The 18896-nt window shown below is 50.6% G+C and overlaps 1 protein-coding gene across 1 annotated transcript in view; it reads right to left on the reverse strand.

The window, feature by feature from the left end:
• ARHGEF10L (Rho guanine nucleotide exchange factor (GEF) 10-like) overlaps nt 1-18896 on the reverse strand; it is a 135757-nt gene that overhangs the window by 93920 nt on the left and 22941 nt on the right. Inside the window, exons 3-7 of the mRNA XM_006866407.1 lie at nt 15182-15273; nt 13622-13705; nt 9153-9322; nt 4501-4617; nt 1414-1522 (exon numbers count right to left, since the gene is read on the reverse strand). Coding sequence (XP_006866469.1) covers nt 1414-1522; nt 4501-4533 — 142 coding nt within the window. The 5' untranslated portion in view covers nt 4534-4617; nt 9153-9322; nt 13622-13705; nt 15182-15273. The remainder of the gene's footprint in view (nt 1-1413; nt 1523-4500; nt 4618-9152; nt 9323-13621; nt 13706-15181; nt 15274-18896) is intronic.

Consider the following 18896-nt stretch of genomic DNA (forward strand, 5'->3'; position numbering starts at 1 on the left):
GGTGTGAGGGAGGAAGGGAGGAAGGGTGTGAGGGGGGAGGGAGGTAGTGAGGGAGGGAGGGTGTGAGGCAATGAGGGAGGGGAGGGAGTGAGGGTGTGAGGGAAGGATGGAGGGTATGAGAGGAGGGTGTGAGGGAATGAGGGATGGAGGGTGGGAAGGAGGAAGGGTGTGAGGGAGGGAGAGAAGGAGGGTATGAGTGCAGCAGAGAGGAAAGGAGGGAGGGAGTAAGGCAGTGTGTGCAGGAGAGGGAAGGAGGGAGTAAGGAAGGAAGGAAAAATGTGAGTGCAGGAGAGAGGGAGGGAGTAAGGGAGTGAGTGCAGGAGGGAGGGTGTGAAGGAAGGAGGAGGAAAGGGGGAAGAGGGAGGGAGGGGAAGTATGAATGGCCATGGAGGGATCAAGAAGTGGCCTTGTGGCTCTGGCCCTCAGAGTCAAGTCTCCCTGGAGTCAGTCTCCCTGCTCAACCCGCCCCCTCTGGCTTGAAGACCAGTCAGCCCATGTCCCATCACTGGGCACTAAAAATAGTTTTCTTCTGGATGCCTGAAAGAAGGAAGAAAATCAGGCCTGAGAAGAATGGGCCGTTTGGCTTTCTGCTTGAATTTATAAATAAATAAACGCAAAAGGCCAGAAGGGAAAGAGTTCATCTGGCGTCTGGGGTGAGCAGGGCCAAAGGGCAGGGGATGGGGACAGAGGCTCAGGCTGCAGATGAAGGTGGAGAATGTGGAGAAGGAGTGGTGTGCAGGCTCAGCCCCCAGACAGCAGTACACTAGCTAGCACAGGGACTGTGAGCCAGCCGGCCACTTAGTGGTTCTGGAGCCCAGCTGTAGCCATGGGCAGCAGGAAGTTGGTGCCTCGGGAACTATGGAGAAGACAGAAAGAAGAAGTGTCTGCGGCACTGGGGCCAAGGGCACGGGGACAGCACATGGGCCCTTACCTGAGCAGGAGACAGAAGAGGAGGAGGAAGAGGGGCAGCGAATGACAGCATGGGGGTGGGGGTGACAGAGGCCCTCCTGCCTGGCCCACATGGTGGCCCGGGCATCACTCCGAACCCACCCCAGCCGGCGGCTGCGCAGCTTCCTCTTCCCCCATGAGCCGCTGGGTAACATTCTTGGCCAGCGATTTGAGCCTACCACAGCTATTAATATCGCCTCTGGTGGGAGGGTCACTTTAGGAAAGGCTTGGGGTTACTGGGCAGGGTGGGGCCTGGTTACTGGTGGGGAGGGTTGGGGGGGGCGTGGTGTCCAGGGAACAGTCCACCAAGTTGCCATGGCTACCAGCCTGCTTGGCCTCTTGCTGGTCCGGCCTGGGCTGGTGTAGGAACAGTGACTGAGCACCCTTCATCCTGCCTCAGCTGCCAGGACTTAGAGCCCAGCCGTGCCCGCCCCTCCCCCATCCGGGCCTGGGCAGTGGCCTCACCCAGGACATCTTTCCGGTGGAGAAAGGACACTTTGCGCATGACAGCAATCCTCGTCTTCTCCAGCCCGTCCTTGGTGCCGCTCTTGGCGGCCTTCATGAGCTGGGTCATCTGAGCAAGGGCAGAGGGGCTCATCAGAGAAGCTGGAGGAGAACCAGGGACATCTGCCACCAATGGCCACCAACACCACCAGGCCTCCAGGCCCAGCTGCAGGCACAGGACACCACCTAGGTCCATCCCCTCCCAGGGAAGGGAGCAATAGAGGCCAAGGGGAAGGGGGGGCACCCTGAGGTTTGAGGAAGGTCTTCCTGCCTGAGGATGTCTATGGGGAACCCCGTTTGTGATAAGTAGGCAGCAGGAAGTGGGTGTCACCAGGACACAAGGGAACCTAATTGTTTCCCTCTGGGGAAACTCCAGGTGCAGTGTGCGAAGGTCTGTCACTATGGGCGTAGTATTGGGGATGGGAAACGGGGGGAGCAGGGCACTAGGGACAAGGCTCAAAGCCTGGAGCCAGAGGTCTGAGTTCAAATCCCAGCTCCCCAGAGGTGTGACTGGGCAGGCAAGTCACATAACTTTACTGAGCCTTCCTTTCATCAAGAAAACCTGAGGAAAAGAGCCAAGCCACCTTACACCCCAGCAGGTTCTGGGACAGACAAGGTCTGTGAAAATCCTTGTACATGTGCAGTATGATCGAAAACAGTAAACACATAAAGGTGGTTATTTTAGGGACAATTAAAGAGGTGAGCACCACTACCCCTTCCACCAAACCCAGTGAGAAGGCCCATCCTTTGCCCTACAGACAGGTTTTGGAATGAACCCTGACACCGAGCAGAGTATGGGGGCGGTCAGCAAGCCAAGCAAAGCATAAAGCACATGGAAAACAGGGAACCTGACAGGGACAAGCACCTTGGGTGCTGTAGGGGTCCTGCCCTGGGAGGACAGTTGCTACCCACTAAGTCATGCTTTTGCCCTCCAAACATCACCCCAGAAGAGAATGTGCTGTGATGGGCATGTCTTAGGTTTGTGTTGGCAGTCCACAATAGTGTCCAATGCTGTCCAATATACAACAGTCACTAGCTACAAGAGACTATGGAGCACTTTGAATTGCGTCTGAGCAACTGCGGAACCAAATTCCTCATTACACATTTTAATTTTCACTCATTTAAATTTAAATAGCCACCTGGCTACCATAATGGGCTGAGCAGTTCTAGGGGAACCCTCTCCTGGCTCAAACTCTGCTGAGGGTGGGAAACATTGATCTGGGTGACTTCTGGTCTCCCCTGTTCTCACTATCACTCTTCCAAGCAACTTGTCAGACCCCAGCTTAAGTGGGGCTGGGCCAGGGCAGCTTGGCTGGAAAGGCAGGGGTGATGGCTCTTCAGGGACAGGGACAGTTTTCTGGAGAGAAGTAAAAAGGGGAACTCCCTCCATCTCAAGCAGTCCCTCTCCACCTTCTAGGGGGCTGGTCATAAGCGCCTTGGTACAGGACAGAGGTCTTCCCAGGAACTGCACAGAGGAGCCCGTCTCCTCTGGGGTGTATCTTCTTCTGGGGGACTCACAACCCCAACTGGAAACCTCTGTTTCAAGGCCCAGTTCCTGTCCTAGCAGGTAGTTGTCAATGGGACTGTCCTATGAGCCCCCAAAAACAGTCTTTGGGGGACCCGCGGAGGTGGCCACAAAAAAGCAACAGGCAAATGCCCAGGAAGGTGTCTCTGCAGCAGCCTATTGCATCCACTGGTGGAAAGGTCATGGCAGGGGTCTGGACTCTGCAGTGGCCTTACACACTTCGCTTGCTCCAGGTCCCTATCGGAGCCATAGCGTCCAGCCTCCCAGGAGGCATCTGTGGAAAGGCCAGCCACACAAACCACCAAGGTCCCCGTGACTCCTCTGTGGAGTCCCTGGGGCGGCCAATATGGGCAGTGCTATAGGGAGCAGGCCACTCAGGCTTTGGCATCAGGCGGACTGGGTTGGAACCCCAGCTCTGCTGCTCACAGGCTGCGTGACCACTGGCTAGTTACTTCACTCACTGGACTCATTGGTTTCATGCTAAATGACAGCTGGTCCCCAAGGTGCCATGGGCACTCAGCAGTCAGTATGTAAATAATACCAATGGCCACCAACTACTGAATTCACCATCCACTGGGCTGTGGGCTGGGCCAAGCTCAGTACCAAGCATCTTTCTAGACCTGCATCATCTCAGCCTCACAGCCATCCAAGGGTCCCCATTCACAATGAGGACACCTAGGCTCAGAGAGGTCAAGTGACCAGCCTAGGATCACACAGCAAGGAAGTGGTAGGACTAGGGCTCAGAGCCAGGCCACAGGCCTCCTACACCCATGCTCTTAACAACACACAGTAGGTGCAAGTTCTGGTGTGGCCCTGTGGGTTAATATGTTGGATTGCAATGTCAGTTTGAACCACAAGGTCGGCAGCTCAAGCTCACCAGCCGCTCCTTGGAAACCCCATACAGGATCGCTATGGGGTGGAACCGACTTGACACTTAACAACAACATTGTGGCCAATGTCATCACGGTCATGAAGACAGAGTCCCCCTGAGAAGAGGAGGCTTTGTTCTCCTATCAACTTCCTCATTTGGGTTCTTTTAACAACTCGGAGTGGGAGGAGCTTCCACGATCATCAGCTGTCCCACTTTTCAGTGTCATCCACTATGGTTAAATATGCAGGTTCCCAAGCCCCACCCCAGATCTACTGGATCAACATCTCTGGCAGTAGAGCTTGGGAAGCTGTACTTTGACAAAGCACCCCAGGTATTGCTGATAGCCCAAACATTTGAAAGCCCACCTGGGAAGACTCATGAGCAGTTAGGGTTTTACGGGAAGGGAAAGGGTGAGATCAAGGCAAGAATATGGAAAGGAACAAGTTGCTTCCGGCACTGACCAATTCCCACATAAAGGCGAAATGCAGCCAGGTTCCAGATGAGCCAGGCCAACGCTGGGGCTCAGAGGGTAGACACTGTGGGTCCAGGCCCACCCTCCTCAGCCCAGGAGCAGCAAGCAAGGCCTCCTGGAGGTAGCTGCAGCTCGGAAATGGCCCCCACCAAGGAGTTGGGAGGGACAGACGGACAATACCTTACAATCGTACTTGTGCTTCAGCTCCTGCATGTCTCTCCCCCCAACTCTTAAAGCCAAGATGTCTCTCTTAGTCCTGGCGTATCTCTCCTTTAGCCTAGTCAGGTCTGGAGAAAGCTGGAGCCCCCAAGCGGCCAGGCAGAAGGAGAGCAGGTGAGAGGGGCAGGCAGGACAGGGAGGAGACAAAACATAGACAGACAGACAACAGAGGAAAAAGGAGACTTCGGTAAAGCGGCGAATGGACAACTCAGGGCAGGCAAGATTTGGAGCTGGGGATGATCAGGCTCCAGGCAGCAGTCCAGCCAGGCTGCTGCCCGGGATCTGCTCCACAGAGTCCAACCCCAAAATGCCAGGCAGCTGGGGGCGGGTGCTGAGTCTTTGCAGCAGGTCATCCTAACTGCTGGGGAAGAGAGGTGAGAGTGGGACAAGCCCAGGCTTCCCTCCTTCAGGGGAGGAGAATAATGCTCTGAGGGCAAGGACTGGGTCTTGATCATCTCCTCATTCCCCAGGGCCCAGCATAGAGCTTGCAACATAGGAGGTTCTCAAGAAGTTATGTGGGATGGGTGGATGGCAAATGGATAGATGGGTGAAATGGGTGGGCAAATAAATAAATAAATGGATGGATGGGCAGATGTATAGAAAGACGGGTGGGTGACTGGCTAGCTGGACAGATAGACAGATGAACAGACAGGTGAATAGATGAAGAAGTAGATGGATGGGTGAATGGATGGATGGTCAGGCAGATGAATCAATGAATGAATGAATGGATAAAGGCTGGTAAATATTTAACACCCAATTCTCCAAGAAACAGAGCCCTGTTTTGTCATATTCCATGATGGGACTAGACCCACCATGGTCAACATCAAGTTACCAATGTGATCTTACTGCACAGGGTTGGAACGAGATGCCCACAATTGGGTCTTATGAGCTAGTACAAGCTGGCTCCATCCAGCCTAGCACTGGAAGAAGGGGTCAACTGAGGTGTGGGTGGGTGGATAAATGGATGGAAAGATGAGTGGATGTATGGATGGATGCATGGATGGATTGAGGGATGGATGGATGGAAGGATGGATGGATGGATGGACGGATGGACAAATACATAAATAGATTTTTAAATGCATGAATTATCTAGTCAACAGTGATATTTAGTAAAGTACACAGAGGACCAAGATATGTATAACTTCTAAAGGAGTAGATAAGTAAAGCAATTAAAAGTAGGAGCTCCTGAGGCAAGCAGGTCTACATTCAGATCACGGCTCCTGACTTACTAGCTGGAAAAGTTCTTTTCCTCTCCGAGTTGCAATTTCCTCACTAGTAAAGTGGCCATAATCATTCATACCTAAATTACAAGGTTGTTCAGAAGATTAACATGTAATAAAATAACATGTAAATCCCAGAATTCAGTAAGTGCTCAAAAATGTAATCCATTATGTTTATACCTTTCAAACTTTAAGTGTTAAATATTTATGTTAATTTCTGAATAGATGATAGATGGATGGATGGAAGGATGGATGGATGGATGGATGGTGGATGGGTGGGTTGGTGAACAATTGACAGATGGATGAACAGGTATTTTCTTTCATCTCATGGATGATGTTGAAACCAGCTCTACCACTTGCTGGCTGTGTGACCCTAAGCACATCACTGAACCTCTGTGCTTGTCACGTAGGTTCTTTCATCAATAGAACGACTCTTGATGTCCATAATACCAACCATTCTAGAGTATTAAGAAAATTCAGTGAAATGACTTTGTAAACTACACCTTACTGGAATAGAGATCTTCCAGACCTCTGGAAAACTAGGGAGTCTGGGTTTCCTACCAAGTCCTAGTTTATCTCTAAATAAGATTATCACAATGAAACAGAAAGTGCCTGGGCCCGTGCTAAGGGTCGGAAGCACATTGCCCAGCAGGCCATATTAGAGTAGGGAGCGAACGAGGCCGAGGTAAGAGGTGACATTTCTGTATGAGCCCACAGGTTCTGTCCAATCCCCCGCCAGCTGGATCCAAGTGGCCTTGACTATGAAAAAAATCACATAGCCAGAAAGGGGACGGATTCAATGCAGTGCATCCCAAATGGAACAAAGTCCCACTGACTCTGGGTGGCACCAGCAGGACACTTGTTAATGTAACAGGTGTTTCGGAGGTCCCTCGGAAGGCCCCCTTGGTCACTTTCTTGGGCAAGAATCCACTGCCTACCGTTGGCCTCTCAAGACATTTGAAGCAGGGCTCTATGGGTTCTCTTGTAGCTGGGCAGGGGGCAAGGCCCACAGTTAGACAAGACAGGACAAAACATTTCCCTAGATGGTGCATCTAAATGCCCGCAGCACACGCAGCACGCAGCGAAGCAGTGGCGGCCCCGGAACAGTAGTGGCTACAGCGTCAGGCAGCGGAGCAGATGCACTCCAGGCAGCTCGGGAGGCAGGGCTCAGCGCATTTCCAGCGCAGACGAGGTTGATGACAAAGGAAAGGCCTGTGTACAACCTCCCGTCTCCCTGAGAATCTGATGCTGAGGAAGCAGGAGGAACTTGACCCACAGCCAGAGAAGAAGGCCTCATGGTTAGAAATCCCAAGGCCTCTCTGACACACTGTCTGCTAAGACAGAGTCTAAACCCCCAGCTCAAGGTCTTGATCCCAGAGCCAGGCCTTAGGTGAGCCCTGCATTTCTCAGGGTGTCCACTAGGGGCAGAGAGCTGGTTAAAAAGCAGACAGACTGCTGGGCCCTGTCCACACTGAACCAGAGACAGGTGAGGATCTGACATCAGCAATTTCATCCAGCTTCTCGAGTCATTCTGATGCCCATGTAAGTCAAGCATTTGCTGCTGGAGCTCCCCAACCCAGCAGTGCATCCCTCCTTCCCCCTGCGACAGGTCTATGAGGCTCAAGAGTCCATGTGGTCCCACTGTCCTAAGCAGCAGTCCTGCCCATGAATCAAGAGGTTTCCATCTCCCCCAGACCCAGACCCTCCTCTGCTTAGTCCCATCCACATCAGGCCCGTGGCCACCTGCACATGGACTCATGCTACAGAAACGCAGGTCTGGCTTTCATTTTGACCAACTGTTTCATATCTAGGACCCCTTCTGAGACCAAAAGGGTTCACTGAATCTGTTTTCATGTATCCACGATATGCAATCTGAAGACACACAGTGGTGGTGGTTAAATGCTGTGGAGTCGGTTCCGACTCATAGCAACCCTGCATAGGGTTTCCAAGGCTGTAAATCTTTACAGGAGCAGAAAGCCTGCAGAACGGTTGGTAGTTTGGAACCTCTGACCTTGAGGCTAACAGGCTAGCTCATAACCACTATGCTACCAGAGATCCTTAAAGACACACAGTAGGTGCCTCATAAATGCTTCACTTTTCTCTTGGGCCTTTTCCCTTGGCCCAACCCATGAATGCTCAGCAACCCCATCCTGGTCAGAAGAAACACAGGTAAATTGCTAAGCATAGTTGCTGTTCTGGTCAGCATCCAGGGTTCCCCAGGATCTCTAGGATGGGCAGGAGGCAGGCACCAGGAAGTACCTGGAGGACTCCCTCATACTTAAGATGACTCCATAAACCCAGGCCTGGGGCCCCTAATCTTGTCCCTATCCTGTCTTCAGGCAGGACTAGCCACAATCAGAAGTCCTCCTGTGTCTTCTAAAAGAAGCCTGAGAGGGACCCAGTGACCTATGATTGGGTAGGGCCTGGAGGAAGCTGCAGTCGTTAAATCTCAGATCTCAACGTGGACAGAACCTACCTTCTGGTAGCTTCGATAGAACAGCATGGGAAGAGCAAGGACATCAAAGCAAAGGCGAAACAAGAGAAGCCACTTCTTGGGGATCCAGTGGCTCTCTATGAAATAGGCAGAGGGGTCTCTGTCCCAGACAGAAACACCCAAAGACCCAAATGTAGGGTCAGCACTCTGAAAGGGTGTGGGTGGGAGCCACCCCGCAGCTCTGTCTTAGCCATGGCAGCCTCTGAGTGCTCACTTGCCCGGGGAGGAGAGGACTGTCTGGGTTTGAGGGTTACTGAAGAGTGAATCCTGCAGGGAAGGGAGACCAAATTCTATTGTTCCATATGCTATCTCTAATCGTTGGTTGGACTGCTTGGAGTCCTGAGCCCAACATGAAGGAGCATCATTATCGATTGATGGGGTCTGCCATAGGAATAAGGAACTCTGGTAACACAGTGGCTTAGGTGGTTCAAACCCACTAGCCGCTCTGCAGCAGAAAGATGAAGCTGTCCGCTCCTGTACAGAGAAGCCCTAAGGAAATGACCAATGGCAGTGGATTTGGACCACAGAAATGAGGTGGGATGTATTGGAGTACCTAGGCCAGGTTTAGGACATCCTGGAGTCATGGTGTGGCACTGTGGGTTAATGCGTCAGACCGCAAAGCCATTTGAACTGCAAGGCCGGCGGTTCAAACTCACCAGCTGCTCCTCAGAAACCCTATACAGGGTCACTATGGGTCGGAACCAACTCAACAGCACTTAACAACAACATAGCCAGACAGCTAGGCCTATGAACCATTTCCTGTTCAGGGACCTCTGGACCCTGTCTCACTATAGATGACTGGGAATTACTGATGTCTGGACACAAGCTTTAGGCTTCACCACCCATTTACCACCCTCCCTGCATGGTCTCAGGGTGAGAGACGACCCCGTTCCCCTTACCTTGGGCTGGAAGGACACGCGGTGCTTGGCGGGCTCTGCCTCAGGCTTGGCCTCCTCCCCTGAGTCCTCGCTGTAGCTCTCAAACTCGCTGGAACTCCAGCCTAGGTCCTCGGCCTCCCGAGGCAACCCGCCCCGGTGCACATCCTCATAGAGCAGGTTCCTCTCCACCCCTGCCGGCCAAGGGGCAGGGCAGTGAGAACAGGCACTAGGGCCCAGCCCTACCAGACCTTGAGTCTCAATCCCAACTGCCGAGCCCAGGCGGGGGTTCTAGCCCTGGGGTTCCAGCTCGGCTTCCTCATCCAACTCACAGGGTGAGGGTTACAAGAGAAAACTGAAAAGGCACAAGAAACAGCGTGACCGGCACAACACAGGCTGTGTACTTCCTTTCTCCTATGAGCACCACTTCCTGAGATCTCAGTCCTCATCCTGGGCCTTCTGGGCATTTTTCATGGAAAAAGACAAGACCTGGGATCAAGCCCTGCCTATGGCCCTCAGCTCAACCTCTCAGCATTCTCGGGGGTAACGCTGAGCTCCTGGGGAAGAATAAAGGAGATGGCACAAGGCAAGGCAAGCCACGAAGTTGACGACATTAAATCCCTCTCCCAAGATTTCCAGGCAAGGAGCTCTGGGAGCGTAGTGGTTACGAATTGGGCTGCGAACCACAAGGTCAGCAGTTCGAAACTACCAGCAGTTCTGCAGGAGAAAGATGAGGCTTTCTGCTCCCATAAAGATTTATAGCCTCAGAAACCCTGTTTAGGGTCGCTATGGGTCGGAATCGACTGACGGCACTTCAACAACAAAAGGTTTCCAGGTGGGTCCAAGATGGTCCAGCAGGGGGCGCACCTGGCCCAGAATCTTCCAAAGTCTCACAGGAAATGCCTGGGACTGAAACTTGTGGGCACTAGTCTGGAGGACAAATCCCACAGAAGCCAGCAGACTCTGGGATTCTTGTCAAGTCAGTGTGAAACACATTTTCGGGCTGAGGTGGGTAAGCCCAACCACTGGATGAATGAATGGGAGATCTTGGTGGGTCCTTCAACAAAGGTTGGAAACAAAGAGGAAGGATCTGTAGTTGGAAAATAAGACCTTGGTGATAGAAACAATACTGGAGATCACATGACAGAATTTTGCAAGACCAATGACTTCTTCGTTGCAAATACTTTTTTAAACAACATAAAAAAAGACTACATGTAACGACCTCACCCGATGGATTACACAGAAATCAAATTAACTATATCTGTGGAAAGAGACAGTGGAAAAGCTCCATATCATCAGCCAAAACAAGGCCAAGGGCAGACTGTGGAACAGACCATCTATTGCTCATATGCAAGTTCAAGCTGAAGCTAAAGTAAATGAAACATTGAAAGTTCACAAGAGCCAAAATATGACCTTGAATCTATCCCAACTGAATTTAGAGACCATGCCAATAAAGATTTGATGAATTAGACATTAGAGACCAAAGACCAAAAAAAGTTGTGGGATGACATCAAGAACATCATACAGGAAGAAAACAAAAAGTCATTAAGAAGACAAGAAAGAAGGAAAAGACCAAAATGGGTGTCAGAAGAGACTCTGAAACTTGCTCTCCAGCATAGAGATGCTAAAGCAAATGGGAGAAGTGAGGAGGTACAAGAACTGAACTGACAATTTCAAAGGTCAGCTAGAGAAGGAAAAGTCAAATATTATAACGAAATGCACAAAAAAGATCTGGCATTAGAAAACTTAAAGGGAAGAACACGCTCAGCATTTCTCAAGCTGAGGGAACTGAAAAAAAAACCTTAAATCTCAACTTGTTGTACTGAAGGATTCTATGGGCAAAATAGTGAATTATGAAGAAAGCATCGAAAGAAGATGGAAGGAATACACAGAGTCACTGTACCAAAAATAAATGGTCAATGTTCAACCATTTCAAAAGGCAGCATATGATCAAGAGCCAATGATCCTGAAGAAAGAAGTCCTAGGTGCATTGAAGGCATTGGCAAAGAACAAGGCACCAGGAATGGATGAAATGCAAATTGAAATCTTTCAACAAACTGATATGGTACTGAAGGCACTCACTCATCTATGCCAAGAAATTTGAAAGACAACTACATGGCCAACTGACTGGAAAAGATACGTATTTGTGCCCATTCCAAAGAGAGATGACCTAAGGGAATGCAGAAATCATCAGACAATATCATTAATATCTCACGCAAGTAAAATTTTTCTAAAGATAATATAAAAGCAGCTACAATCACGTATTGAAAGAGAACTTCCAGAGGTTCAAGCCAGATTCAGAAGAGGACGTGGAATGAGGGATATCATTGCTGGCGTCAGATGGATCTTGGCTGAAAGCAGAGAACATCAGAAAGATGTTTACCTGTCTTTATTGACTACGCAAAGGTTTTCAATTGTGTGGATCATGACAATCTATGCACAGCATTGTGAAGTATGAGTATTCCAGAACACTTAATTGTGCTCATGAGGAATCTGTACATAGACCAAGAGGCAGTTATTTGTTTGAACAGAACAAGGGAACACCGAATGGTTTAAAATTAGGAAAGCTGTGCACCAGGGTTGTACTATTTCACCCTCTGTATGTTGTTGTTGTTAAATGCCCTCGAGTCAGTTCTGACCCATAGCAACCCTGTATAGGGTTTCAGAGGAGAGACTTTGTGGTTCAAACTGACTTTGACCTTCTGACCTTGTAGTACAAACAGACTTTGCAGTCCAGCACATTAAATCACAGTGCCACACCAGGATACTAATTTGTATGGTAAGCAAATAATCCCAGAAGCTGGATTATATGAAGAAAAACATGGCATCAGAACTGGAGGAAGTCTCTTTAACAACCTGCGATCTGCAGATGATACAACCTTGCTTGCTAAAAGCAAAGAGGGCTTAAAATACTTACTGATGAAGATCATAGACCACAGCTTTCAGTACGGGCTGCACCTCAATGTAAAGAAAACAAAAATCCTCACCACGGGACCAATAAACAACATCCTTATCAATGGAGAAAAGACTGTCTAAGACTTTGTTTTGCTCAGATCAACCACCAACACTCACGGAAGCAGCAGTCAGGAAATCAGAGTATTGCATTAGGCAAATCTGTTGCACAAAACCTCTTTAAAGTGTTCAAGAACAAAGATGTCAGTCTGAGGACTAAGGTGCACCTTACCCAATATTATAATAACCGCATATGCATGAGAAAGTGGGACAGTGAAGAAGGAAGACCATAGAAGAATTGATGCATTTGAGTTATAGTGTTGGAAGAGAGTATTCAAAGTACCATGGACTCCCAAAAGAATAATTCGTTCTGTGCTGGGAGAAATACAATCAGACTGCTCCTTGGAAGCCAGGATGGACAGACTTTGTCTCTCATACTTTGGGCATATTATCAGAAGGGACCAGTCCCTGGAGAAAGATATCATGCTTGGTAAAGTGGAGGCTGGGAGAAAAAGAAGAAGATCTTCAATGAGATGGATTGGCACAGTGAAAGCAGCAACGCACTCAGGCGTAGCAAAGATTGTGAGGTGGGCCCAGGACCGGGGAGTGTTTCGTTCTGTTGCGCACGTAGCAACAACAACAACAACAAGCCCCCAACCACTTCTCCCTGAAGCCTGCAGCTCCCAGGCCCTCGGACCTTGTCGTGTGCTGCCAATGGATGCACTGTTTTCAAGAAAAAAACCTGGGGACTGAGAATGTCAAGGGGCTGCCCTGCAAGAGCACAGCTGTGTCTCACCCACCGGATGAGGGTCCCTGAAACAGGCAAAGGTGCAGTAGGAAACTCAAGTGATCCAAATCCTGCCTGTGGGAGGGGGCAAGGGGCTAGGCCTCTGCCCTGCTGACCTCGAGAGCTGCTAGAAATGCCATCCAAGTCCTCTTAGGCTGGGGGACCCAGGTTCAAGTCCCTGTCTCTTTGTCTGTAAAATAAGGACATCAAACTTCAAAACAAAAATTTCCAGCTGACTATCTGAGATAAATGTGATCCTAGCCACCTACATGTGTTCAACCAAAGATGGCTCTGAGTGTTAGTTCACCGTTCTGCAATATCCCTCCTCCCAGTGAAGTCCACTCGCCGGCAGGCTACACATGGGCCCAGCTCCAGCCGGACTTAACTCCCTGTTCTCCTCCTTCCCCTCTGTGGCACCCTGTCCCTCCAGGTCCTCCCCAAGCGCAGGGGGTGGGGCTTTTCTGAGCTTTACTCTGGTTCAACCATCTGTTCATTTTCCCCATAGCCCTGGGAAGCCCAGACTACTGCCCCATTTCCGGAGGGAGGAGCCATGGCTTGGAGAGACGAAAGGCTTGTCTGGGGACCCACAGCAAGAAGGGTCCCCCTGCCAAGACCCACGGAGCCTGGGACTGACCAGGCCCTCAGCCATCACCAGCCTTGCCGGGGATGACTGACTGCAGCGGGTTGTACAAGCAAGAAGGAAATGGAAGCAGAAGACTCTCCCGGGGTTCCTGAGAGACTGCAAGGGCCATACCGGGTGGATGGACATCCAGGTTCTCACAGGGGACGTCGTCATAAATCACATCTTCTTCCAGGGCGGGGAAAGTGAACCGATCGACTGGGAGTCAAGGAGAGAAGCGCAAATACGGCTGTGAGGCGGAGGCGGCTGCAGGCTGACTTCAGGGCTGCATCAGTGGGCACTCCTCCCTCCCTGCAGCGCAGCTCCCTGACCACTCAATGCCAGAACTGCCATAGCTGGCCAGAACCCGGGGAGTCCCAGGGGCCCTGGCCAGCAGTCTCAGAGGCTGCTAGTTCCTCAGCTGTCCTGCACAGCACCCTCCGCTGACTCCGCAACTGCTCTTAACACCTGCAGGGAGCATGAAGCAGGCCCAGCCCCTCCGCCCAGACCCCAGGAAGCATCCTACCCCATGGCGCCCCCTAAGAAGGCCCTGGGCACTGCAGCTCTAGTGAGTAAGCAGTAAGGGTGGGATGTGTTTACAGATGAGATTAAAGGATGTCTCCCAGAACTCAGCCATCAGGGTCCTGGGCAGTGGCAGGTTACATAGGTGATAACAACCTCACCCCAATATCCTGCCAGGCAGCTGTGGGCAGGCATAGAACACACCCTACTATCCCAGTAGTGGGCAGTAGGTGAACTGTCTCTGTCCTCTTTGGGGAGTGGGAGGGGTCCCTAACCAGGGCCTGCCCTTTCCCCTCAGACCTTGCCACTCCCTAGCCCTTACAAATCTGTGATGTTTCCCTCCATTCTAGGGCTCTTGAGGTCCCATCCAAGTGTCATCCTTGGCACCCCCTCTTCCTCCCATCCCTACATGCCCACCTAAATCCACTTTCCTAGTGCTGACACCAGTCTCTCCCACAGCCCCTCAGAGCTACAGCAGCATCCTCACTGGGTTCCAGACCCGTCAATCCCTCCATGGTGCTTCAGAACTAAAATCTAAGTTCCTATGTGTGGCCCTGGTACCCTGGAGGTCCTGGTGAGATCCAGCCTCATCTCCTCCAATGACCCCTAGTTACTCCCCTCCACAGATCCCAGATCTCTCTCCACCAGACCTTGGTCCTCCCTCTACCAGATCCCGATCCTCCCTCCAGCAGAACATAGTCCTCCCTCCACCAGGCCTTGGTCTTCCCTTCACCCAAGAGCCTCCAGACTCTTGCTCATCCAAGTTGATCTCAGTGCCTGGAACACTTGTCCCTCATCCCCTGCTCCCTCACTTCCTCCCTGCCTGCCTTCAGGACCTCATCCCAGTTCTTAGACCCCCCCACCACCACCACCCCTCCTGGCCCCCACGCTGTGCAGCAACTGCCCAGTTGGTGTCTGATTCTGCTCCCGAGGGAATCCTCCCACTGCCTGGCCCACCCTGGCTTCTGTAGGAGCCTGGAGACTACTGGATAAACAGAGGACTGGCTGAGTGTGTGATCTTCTCTAGGGACCACTCCAGCATGGCCAGCGGCCGGTCCCCTCAGGACAGCTGCCCTTCCAGGGGGATGCCTCTGGACTCACTTGCCTAGAGAAGGTTACCCTGCACGCCCTCCCAGGGCTGAGACCCAGGGTGGGCATCAAAGGGGGACTTACTGCGATGGGAACTCTTCCGCTTCCAGCTGGAGCGCCAGACCCCAGAGAAAGCTGCGTCCACAGCATCCCCATTGCTCACCACAGTGGGCACCCTGCAGGGCAAGAAACAGGCCTTGAGCCAGTAGCGGAGGGGACGGCAGCTCCTCACATACCAGCAGAGAGTACACTGGGCAAGGCCAAGGACCAGGTCTCCCCTGTAGGCCACACCTCTACCAATCGCTTCTCTGTTCAGTATCCACATCTTCAGAAGGCACAAAGATCCCAAGGGTTCAAGACGCTATATCAGACACTTCTACACAAGGTGGTCTGGCCTTCCCTCAGCGCAGACTTGGTGGGTGCCCCCAGTCCTTTCATCCCCCCAAATGTAGAGGGATGGCTAGGGCTAGGCATCCGGCCTCCAAGAGAACCAGGACTGGCAAAGCTTCAAATGACCACATATGGGATGTAGAACATACTTCTCCCCACCACTTGGGGATGGAATGCACGAGGAACTTGCTTCCAAAGACTAGAATCTAGAACAGGAAAACAGAAGAGAAACCTGGTGTACCAGTGAGATCATATGAGTACCATGGACTTCCTGATATGATGTGACGAGAAGGGCATGTAAACTCCATGATTTGCTTCCCCAAAACCCATAACACCTGCCCAGCCATGAGGAAACTAGGAAACTGTAGACACGCCAAGGTGTGTCTACAGAATACTGGCCGGAATGCCTCAGGCTCTGGAAGTCATGAAAAACCAGGTAAGAATGAGAAACGGTCACAGACCAGAGGGCACCAAAGAGACACAGCAACTTAGAGCCACGTCGGATCAGGGGATGAGTGCTGGACCACAGGGAAAACAGGCAGAACCTGAACAAAGTCTGGAGTTTCGTTCACAGTACGAGCAACACTGGCTTCGTAGTTTTTACAGATGTGCCTTGTTATATAAGATTTTAACAATAGGGGGAACTGGGTGACAGGCATACAGAACTCCATATATACCATCTTTTAAGACATTTCTGTAAATCTAAAATTATCCCAAGATGAAAAAATTTATTTAAAGAAAAAGTTAGGAAGGTAGGTTAGTTACTAGGTACCATCGAGTTGGTACTGATCCATAATGACCCTGTGCACAACAGAATCAAACCTGGTGCCCAGTCCTGCATCAGCCTCACAATGGATGCTACACCTGTGCCAATCCATCTCACTGGGGTCTTCCTCTTTTCTCCGACCTTCCCTCCACCTTACCAAACATGATATCCTTCTCCAGCGACTGGTCCCTCCTGACAATACATCCAAAGTATGAGAGACGAAGTTTGGCCATCATTGCCTCCAAGGAGCACTCTGGCTGTACTTCATCCAACACAGATCTATTTGTTCTTTTGGCAGCTCATGGCACTTGCAATATTCTCCTATAACACCATAACTCAAATGTATCAATTCTTCTACAACTCAAATGTATCAATTCTACAATCTTCCTTATTCACTGTCCAACTTTAGCATGCATATGAAGCTATTGAAAACACCATGGCTTGGGTCAGGGGCACCTTAGTCCTCAAACTGACATCTTTGCTCCTCAACACTTTAAAAAGGTCTTGTGCCGCAGACTTGCGTAATGCAATACGTTGTTTGATTTCTTGACTGTTGCTTCCATGAGTGTAGATGGTTGATCCAAGCAAAATGAAGTCTTTGACAACTTCAATCTTTTCTCCATTGATAAGGATGTTATTTATTGGTCCAGTGGTGAGGATTTTTGTTTTCTTTACATTGAGATGCAACCCATACTGTTGTTGTGGTTGCATCTCATCAGTAAGTATTTCAAGGAAGGACGGTGTTGTTGTTAGGTGCCATTGAGTCAGTACCAACTCATAGCGACCCTACGTACACAGAACGATACACTGCCCAGTCATGGGTCAACCTCACAATTGTTGACACACTTGAGCCCACTGACGTTGCCATTTTCCCAATCCATCTCACTGGGGGTCTTCCTGTTTTTCTCTGACCCTCCTCCACCTTACCAAACATGATATCCTTCTCGAGTGATTGGTCCCTCCCGACAATATGTCTGAAGTATGGGGAAGGCACGTAGGAAGGAAAAAAAAACCACTTCTGTAAATCTTCAGGGTAGATGCCTCAGACTGGCTAAGACTGCAGCTACTGTTGGAACTGACTTGAACTGCCAGGCACTGGCATGCTTAGTAGGAGAGAGAAGGGGAGGAGAATGACAGTATGCCCAGTTTGAGCACCTCGGATGAGCCAGGCCCTTCACCTCACCTTCCCGGTAACGCCAAGATGTGGATTCTGGCAGCCTCCCCACTTTTCAGGTAAGAAGAGGAACCCACCCAGTCAAGATCACAGTGCTAGTAAGTGGCAAAGCCAGACCATGAGCCCAGCTAGCTCGGAGGCTGGGCTCTCACCCCCTCCCTACACACCTCTCCAGGAATCCAGGGTGGAGAGTTGCGATGATGGGACCCTTCTAACATCTGCATTGTCAGTGTGGCTACTGAGCTCTTGAAATGTGACTAGTGCAGCTCAGGACGTTCATTTTCCATTTTAATTCATTTAACTTTAAATCGCCACACGTGGCTCATGGCAGATTTCAGACATCTGCATTATCAGAGAGGGATGTCTCAGATCCTATTTGGCTGCCAGAAGTCAGCAGGCTCACCGTTGGGAGAGGACAACAAGTTTCAGTCCTGGAGGGTCAGGAGGGGGACCCTAAGATTAAGTTAAAGGGAGCCACCAGAGCCCCAATCTCTAACAGTTGCTTCCCTAGGTGCCACCTCCTTAAAACAGCTGAATCCAAGGGCTCAGAAATGCTCCAACAGAATCAGTGGTGAGCTGGGAGGAGCTTGCTTTCTAAGTGTCCCTAGCATGGACCCGAGCTGCTTTGATAACTATTACGATAGGTGGTGGTGTTTACAATGCATACCTGCTTGCTTTGTTTGACACATATTTGCACAGTTAGTTGCGCTGTAGGTTAATGCGCCAGACTGCAAAACCATTTGATCTGCAAGGTCGGTGGTTCAAGCTCACCAGCTGCTCCTCTGAAACCCTGCTATGTGTCGTAACCGACTAGACAGCACTTAACCACAACAACAAATGGATCATTATGGAGTCTTGGTATGGTGCTATGGGATAAAGCACTGGACCGCAAGGTTGGTTTGAACTGCAAAGTCAGCAGTTCAAATTCACCAGTTGCTCCTTGGAAACCCTATACAGGGTCACTATGAGTCTGACCACCACTCGTCTGTCATTTTGTTGTACTGCGGTGGCTGTGTCTTGCTGTGATTCTGGAAGCTATTACCAGAGAAGGATATCGTGTTTGGTAAAGTGGAGGGTCAGAGAAAAAGAGGCAGACCCTCCAACAAGATGGACCGGCACAGTGGCAGCAGCAGTGGGCTCAGACCTCAGGCACAGCAACGATTGTGAGGCTGGCGTGAGATGGGGCAGTACTTCATTCTGTTGTGCATAGGACCGTGAGGAGTCCTTACCGACTCAATGGCACCTAGCAACATGAGTCGGAGCCAACTTAATGCACTTAACAACAACAATGGATCATTACACTCATTCCATTGATGGGGAAACTGCAGCTCAGAAAGACTCATTTTACCCAAAGTCATCCAGCTACTATATATATCCTCACCACTGGACCAATAAACAACATTCTTGTCAATGGAGAAAAGATTGAAGTTGTCAAGGACTTCATTCTTCTTCGATCAACTATCAACACT

The sequence above is a fragment of the Chrysochloris asiatica genome, unplaced genomic scaffold, assembly GCF_000296735.1.
Source record: "Chrysochloris asiatica unplaced genomic scaffold, ChrAsi1.0 scaffold00090, whole genome shotgun sequence".
Taxonomy (NCBI): domain Eukaryota; kingdom Metazoa; phylum Chordata; class Mammalia; order Afrosoricida; family Chrysochloridae; genus Chrysochloris; species Chrysochloris asiatica.